The sequence below is a fragment of the Apodemus sylvaticus genome, chromosome 15 (genome assembly GCF_947179515.1).
Source record: "Apodemus sylvaticus chromosome 15, mApoSyl1.1, whole genome shotgun sequence".
Lineage (NCBI taxonomy): Eukaryota > Metazoa > Chordata > Mammalia > Rodentia > Muridae > Apodemus > Apodemus sylvaticus.
This window is the reverse complement of record NC_067486.1, coordinates 70,444,202-70,451,630: the sequence shown is the minus strand read 5'-3', so window position 1 is coordinate 70,451,630 and position 7,429 is coordinate 70,444,202. Positions and strand designations below refer to the sequence as shown.

At 52.6% G+C, this 7,429-nt stretch overlaps 1 protein-coding gene across 1 annotated transcript; it reads left to right on the top strand.

The window, feature by feature from the left end:
- Positions 1-538: 538 nt before the first annotated feature.
- Positions 539-3,020, top strand: Hes1 (hes family bHLH transcription factor 1). The gene is made up of 4 exons (XM_052158263.1): positions 539-911; positions 1,057-1,152; positions 1,391-1,478; positions 2,099-3,020. Exons 1-4 carry the CDS (start codon positions 804-806, stop codon positions 2,650-2,652), a joined length of 846 nt encoding a protein of 281 aa, XP_052014223.1. The 5' UTR covers positions 539-803; the 3' UTR covers positions 2,653-3,020.
- Positions 3,021-7,429: the final 4,409 nt, after the last annotated feature.

Here is a 7,429-nt window from a genome sequence, read left to right as displayed (position 1 = left end):
GGTAGTATTACCCCACCGCTTGAGCAGTTTTGACTCTCCTAAACATACAGAGTTCGAGCGGGAATTTACGAAGAGGTTAGAGTAACAAACACATCCATCCAATTTACCTTGTTCTCCCCTTTCAATCACTAAATTTTGTCTTGGCCTATATCTTTTCAGAATATTTTTCAAAGGAACTTATTATGCAAGTAGCTATATCACATGTAGCAAGGACAATAAAAACCAAAGACCTGGCCACAAAAGAAATAGACTAGACCAAAACCAAGGCGGAAAATAAAAAGCCCTCTAAAGCAAAGCCCAGAGGAAAGAGTTAGCAAAGGGTTAAAATCCTTTTGATTGACGTTGTAGCCTCCGGTGCCCCGGGCTCAGGCGCGCGCCATTGGCCGCCAGACCTTGTGCCTGGCGGCCAATGGGGGGGCGCAGTCCACGAGCGGTGCCGCGTGTCTCTTCCTCCCATTGGCTGAAAGTTACTGTGGGAAAGAAAGTTTGGGAAGTTTCACACGAGCCGTTCGCGTGCAGTCCCAGATATATATAGAGGCCGCCAGGGCCCGCGGATCACACAGGATCTGGAGCTGGTGCTGATAACAGCGGAATCCCCTGTCTACCTCTCTCCTTGGTCCTGGAATAGCGCTACCGATCACTAAGTAGCCCTCAGACATAACAAACCCTCAACTGCTCAGTAGTTTTTCTTATGAAAGTCAAGTAAAAGGGACGTAAGCAGGAAAAAAATTATTTTTTTTTTGCGTGAAGGATTCCAAAAATAAAATTCTCTGGGGACTGAGAAGAAAGAAAAAAAATAGAAAATGCCAGCTGATATAATGGAGAAAAATTCCTCCTCCCCGGTGGCTGCTACCCCAGCCAGTGTCAACACGACACCGGACAAACCAAAGACGGCCTCCGAGCACAGAAAGGTAAGACAGTACCTGCGTCTCTCTAATGCCCCGAGAAATTAAGTGGGTTGTGCGCAGCGGGGCTCCTTTTACTTTTCTCTGAAAACCTCGGGGTGAAATGGCAGATCCTGTGGGAACTCAGGACCTCTTTTCCCTCTCTTTGCAGTCATCAAAGCCTATCATGGAGAAGAGGCGAAGGGCAAGAATAAATGAAAGTCTGAGCCAGCTGAAAACACTGATTTTGGATGCACTTAAGAAAGATGTAAGTGAGCAATGCTTTTTTTTTTTTTTAAATTACGAATGTAATGACATTTCCCAGGCACAAAGAAATAATCTCTTTGCCTGCTGTGTGTGGGGGTCTTACCCCGCCAGCACTGCGTTCCCACTGGCGGGAGAGGCCGCAGGGCCCTGGGATGTGGGACTTGCTGGCGGGGGCGCTCACAACTCGGAGGCAGCTGACGAGGGGGTCTCACTTTCATCCCTTGTTTCCTTTTGCTCAGAGCTCCCGGCATTCCAAGCTAGAGAAGGCAGACATTCTGGAAATGACAGTGAAGCACCTCCGGAACCTGCAGCGGGCGCAGATGACCGGTAAGGATCGCGCGTGCGTCTCCTCTCTGCGGGTGTCCCTCTCGGCCGGCGGTGATTTCTTCCAGACTTCCGCCCGCGGTTGTGAGAGGCATTCAGCTACATTTTACTGCCTTGGCTCACTCCGCGTTCCCACGGTCTGGGTCTTATTTATAGCCACAACTCCCAAGTTGTTACTGCTCCGGAAATGGAGGGAGCAGTTGTAGCCGAGAAGGGAGGTGGGCAGCTTGGCTGTGGTGGAAGCCGGTGAGGGCGAAAGGACGTAGGACTGAGGCAGTTTGGGGCTGGATAGAAAGTAAGGGGTCAGTGGCTTAGCACCGGTCCAACCTCTGCCGCAGGAGGGGAAGTGGGGTTTGGAAGGCGCCTTGGGTGGCATTGCCCAAGGTCAGGTCGCGCGCGGGACTAGGGGTGGCAGATCTGGAGCTGAGATCGGTTTAGATGGAGGGAGTGTCCTGGCTTGTGTCCCCAGCCTAGGGAGAAGGAGCTGGCTGTTCTTAGCCTACTCCACCCTCCCCACCCCAGGTGGTTCCGGAGGCGCGCTGCGGAGACCTCCCAGGGCGGGAGGCTGTGGCTCCGGGGCCAGGGCTGTTCGGTGACCCGTCTTTTCTCCTTCTGGCCTGCAGCCGCGCTCAGCACAGACCCGAGCGTGCTGGGGAAGTACCGCGCCGGCTTCAGCGAGTGCATGAACGAGGTGACCCGCTTCCTGTCCACGTGTGAGGGCGTTAACACCGAGGTGCGCACTCGGCTGCTGGGCCACCTGGCCAACTGCATGACCCAGATCAACGCCATGACCTACCCCGGGCAGGCGCACCCCGCCTTGCAGGCGCCGCCGCCGCCGCCGCCCGCGTCAGGACCTGGCGGTCCCCAGCACGCGCCATTCGCGCCGCCGCCGCTTGTGCCCATCCCCGGGGGCGCGGCGCCACCTCCCGGCAGCGCACCCTGCAAGCTAGGCAGCCAGGCTGGAGAGGCTGCCAAGGTTTTTGGCGGCTTCCAAGTGGTGCCGGCTCCTGACGGCCAATTTGCCTTCCTCATCCCCAACGGGGCCTTCGCCCACAGCGGTCCGGTCATCCCAGTCTACACCAGCAACAGTGGGACCTCGGTGGGTCCTAACGCGGTGTCGCCTTCCAGCGGTTCCTCGCTCACTGCGGACTCCATGTGGAGGCCTTGGCGGAACTGAAGGGCTCCAGCCACTGCTACACATAAACTCCCTAGCCCACCTCTCTCTTCTGACGGACACTAAATATGAACTTGGATTTTAGGAGAGACTTTTATAATTCGGTGGTTACTTTGTTGCTTTTTTTAATTCTAAAAAGTTACTTTTTGTAGAGAGCTGTATTAAGTGACTGACCATGCACTGCATTTGTATATATTTTATATGTTCATATTGGATTGCGCCTTTGTATTATAAAAGTTGAGATGACATTTCGTTTTTTACACGAGATTTCTTTTTTTATGTGATGCCAAAGATGTTTGAAAATGCTCTTAAAATATCTTCCTTTGGGGAAGTTTATTTGAGAAAATATAATAAAAGAGTGAAGGCTTTTACGTTTTAGAACTGATTATTTCAAAATTTGTAAAAAAAAAAGGGGGGGGCGGGGAGGCTTGACATTCATGTAGTTTGGGAATTCAGAAATAGGATATTTTTTAAATGTTTTAAACAGGAACCATCAAACCTTTCACCAACACTCAATGATCTAAAAAGACCTAATTTATGAGACTTCATTTGATGGGACTTTCCTGATAAACTTAAAGACAAACAGCCATTTTTTTCCCTTGGAAAGGGCGACTCAAAACTCCCTCCCTGGCTGGGGTAGCCGCTAACCTCCTTAAGTAAAAGCACCTAAGCCCCGCTGCAGCCTCCAGTGTTGGGATCTTAAGTCTGTCCTTCCTTAGGTGCAGCTAGGCATCCTGTAGCACCCGCATCACAAAAGTTTGAAATACCTCTCTTCACCCTCTTCAAGCAAGCTGAAAAGGTCAACAGATTCTCTCTGCCAGGGGACAACTAGTTAGACTCCCAAGTGGAGCCCGGGCCAGATGATTAACAGCAGACATATGTTTCTGATAAGTTTCTGCGCTCGACTTTAATGGAGAAAGCATGTGGGGGCTGCGCTGGCAGGCACACGGGCCGTTTTCCCCCTTTTAATACAAACAGCAAGCGACCCCTTCGCTTGGTCATGCCCCATTTCCAGGCAAGATGTGGGCTCCAGATAGAAGCAAAAGGGTTGTCTCGGGTTTCAGCTCACACAACCCTCCTTAACAAGTCCTAACTCAAAGCGGACAGCTTTAAACTGTGCCAGGATCTGCAGGGAATTTCTTCCAAATCCCATCACAAAGGCTTGTCAGATTTTCTCAGATTTGGCCAGGTGTTTGACTGCATCCAGGTGTTGGGGAAATGAAAACCACGAGCCCTGCGAGACCAGACACATCAGCCGCGCTGTGGGGCTGGCCGGCGCGCCCTTCCTCCCCCACAGCCGGCCAGTCCTCCGCCCAGCCCCCGCCCCTGCCGCCCGCCCTCCCGCCCGCCAGCCTCTCAACCCCCCACCCTCTTTCCCTTGCAGCGGCTTCTGGGAGGAGAAGGGTGAGGCGGGAGAGATCAATCTTTGAAGCTTTCCTAACAAAGATAAAGCCAACGATTTTCTGTCTTGTTTCAAAAGCCTTACCTCTCCCCCGCCTGGCTCTAGCCTTTCCCACAGGCCAGTGTGGAGTGCGGCTCTATCACAGGAATGATCTAGCAGACAGCAGCCGGTTCTTTCCAGTACCTTCAGCTTCGACCCCAGAGAGAGGTTTAAAGACAGTTGGTTTTTTTCTTTTTTTTAAATTGGCTATTTGCCTTATTTTCTGCAAAAGAAAGTGACTTCTTTGTCATTCCATTTTTTTCTCGTTTTTCTTTCTGTTTATACATAAACATAGTAACAATTACTCCATGAAGACACATCCCAAATTCAAATATTAAAATCCGGGAAACCCTGTCCTCTTGTTTCCACCAAGAATTCTTAGCTTCTTTAGTAGAAAAAATCAAGACATCAGGATCTCAATTTCATAAAAGTAATTCCTTTTTCACTGGGGGGAGGGGAAGGACTAAAAGGGAAATTTCAATTTCTTCATGCATCTTTATTAATGTCACCAAAAGTGTCTCGCTACAGTACCCGGAAGAAGTAAAGTGAGAGGAAAATAGACCATTTGTTCTTTTGAAAAGCCCCCCCTCCCCTGTAAGTTGGGTTTACATTATTAAATGAAGCCTTTTCGGTATAATATAACAAAGACTACATTCTAGTTGGGGGGTTTTATATTCTTATATGCCACTGACATCGGGGCAGGCATCACCTTGGATAAGTCATTTCCCTTCGCTAGGACAGGACCAAGTTCATAAATGGTATAGATTGATTTCTTAGACACTGCTACCTCCTGTATCCCTGCTGTTTTTTAAATAAGTAGCTGGGGGTGGGGGAGAAGAAGCATCCCAGTTTATGCTGGCATCCCAGCAGATCCTCTGGGCCTTGCCTAATTATACCGCCTCAGGGCACACCCAGCTGCCTTTTCCCCACTACCAGATCCAGATGAGTCGATCTTTCCTGTGATAAGACACTTCTCCAAACTTTGTCCTTGAGGCCAGGGTCCTTGCGGGCCTCCCCTAGAAGATCCTTGGAGCTACTCCGCTCTCCGGAGGTTTCTAGCATCAACCTGGAGAAGCAGGGGTGAGGGCCCGATTCTGGGTGAGCCACTGACGCTCGCCCCCTCCTCGGGTCTCATCCTGCCCCCCTCCCACGCGTTTCTGCAGTGGGGACCCTGAGGTTTAACCGGACCCCCGTCGTCACGGGGAACCTGTCATTAAAGTCAATTAACTTTCCCCACACCCTTTGGCCGGTAACAACCCGCCACTCGCTTCCTCCGGGCTTTTAAGTGCAACCAGATGGGCGGGCGAAGTGCCCCCGCCGCGCGCCCGCCCGCCGGGGTGGCTCGGGGTTCCTGGGAGGCCTCGGGGACCGCGGCCGGGCGGGAGCGGCCCAGGGCGGCCACACCGGGCCGGCCCCGGCGGCCCCGCGGCCAAGGTGGCTCGCTCAGCAGGCCCGGCTGCTTTCTGGCAGGAAATGAATAGCTCCCAGATGAGCTCAGGCAACCTGAGAGGTCGTGAGAACGGCGCGAACCCCCGCCTGTGCAGCCGGCAGCCTGCCAGGCCGCGGGGAGGGCGGGCGGCGGCGGCGGGAGGCCCGGCGGGCGGCGGCGGGGGCGGCGAGGGGCGGGAGCCGCTGACACACGAGCCCGCGCCCGCTCCCGCTGACAGGCGGGCCGCCGCCCCCGCTTCCCCGCCCCGGGCCAGCGCCGCCCAGGCAGCAGGCCCCAGCCGCAGAGCCGCGGCCGCCCGCCCGCCCGGCCCGCTGGGGGTGGGGCGGCCTGCCAGTGTTTTTCCAGTTCTCCCGGTAGCTCCGGGCAGCGTTTAGAAACCGCGGAGCTGGGCGGGGGCCAGGGTCGGGGCACCGGAGGCCCGCAGGGCCCTGCCAGGAGTCAGGCCAGCGGGACCGGAGAGGGCAGGCAGGGACCACCTCGGACACCCCTTGCCCCCCAAAAAATGCCTTTCACTGGGCACCAAGAGAGGCGAGCCTCGTTTCTAAGCACCCAGAGCACCTACTAAGCGCCCGGCAGCCTGCAGCTGGCGCTAAGATGACAACCTTGGTGGCGCTGCAGCCCTGGTTAGCCACCAAGACAGATCCCCTTGTGACTAATCCCACGGGTGATATATTAGGTGCCAGGACAGGAGTTTAAACAGAGGGCGCCCAGACAGATGAGTTCTTACTGAGGAAAAAACCAGGGAAGTTTTTCCCTGTTCAAGGAGGGAGGAGAAAAACTCAACCCAAAGGCCAGTCAGGCTCTGGGTGTCCCCTAGTGTCCTGTTGTTTTCTGGCACAGGAAACCGGAGACCGAAGCCTCCTGCCTGGACCACAGGGGTGGCCGGTTCTCATTTCTCTAATAAAACGGTTTAACTTAAAAAAGAAAGAAAGAAAGAAAGAAAGAAAGAAAGAAAGAAAGAAAGAAAGAAAGAAAGAAAGAAAGAAAGAAAGAAAGAAAGAAAGAAAGAAAGAAAGAAAGAAAGAAAGAAAGAAAGAAAGAAAGGAAGGAAGGAAGGAAGGAAGGAAGGAAGGAAAGAAAAAAAAAAGTCAGGAGCAAGGTGTGGTGACAATTTCCCCCAGGCACTTGGCAGGTGGAGCTGGAGAAAGGAGGGAAGGAACAAGGTCATTTTCAGTTAGTTAGGCTAGCCTGGGCTACCTAAAAACAACAGAAATAAGAGTTAGGATTTGGTTGTCAAAGAAAACGGAGAGAGTTAAAATGTACATGTAGATGGGGAAATTTTAGTTTTACCATCTTTTTTTAATTAATGTTTTACTATCTTTTTCCCCCCTGAATTTACAGTTTAAAATACAAGTTCTGTTAGAGGTCAGAAAGGGCAGAGGTGGCCTTCCTTCCCTGCCTCCGTTCTTGTTTTACTGAGACATAGCTATCAGGTTGGAAGCTCATGATCTGGGTCTCATTCCCTAAAAGTTTTGAGAGCCTGTCAAATCATCCATCTGTTTGTGCTGTGGTTTTGTTGTTAGCATGTTTGTCATTAATTTATTTACTTCACACCCCATCTCAGCCCTCCTTCTCTCCTCCCAGTCCCACCCTTCACAACCCTCCCTCCAATTCTTCCCTCCTCTTCTCCTCATAGAAGTGGAGCTCCCCCCCCCCCATGGGGACCAACCTGCCCTGGTACATCAAGTCCCAGCAGGGCTGAGGGCATCCTCTCTCACTGAGGCCAGATAAGGCAGCCCCAGCTACAAGAAAGGGATCCAAAGGCAGGCAAGAGAGTCAGAGACACTCCCACTCCAGTTGCTTGGAGACCAAGACACACATCTGCTACATGTCTTACAGATGTGTAGGTCCAGCCCATGCTTTGGTTGGTGGCTCAGTCTCTGGGAGCC

Bases quoted from the DNA above. Each gene is read 5' to 3' on its own strand.
- Hes1 (XM_052158263.1), top strand. From the start codon at position 804: ATGCCAGCTGATATAATGGAGAAAAATTCCTCCTCCCCGGTGGCTGCT. The intron at 912-1,056 runs GTAAGACAGTAC...CTCTCTTTGCAG, and splicing joins CGGCCTCCGAGCACAGAAAG to TCATCAAAGCCTATCATGGA. The intron at 1,479-2,098 runs GTAAGGATCGCG...TCTGGCCTGCAG, and splicing joins GCAGCGGGCGCAGATGACCG to CCGCGCTCAGCACAGACCCG.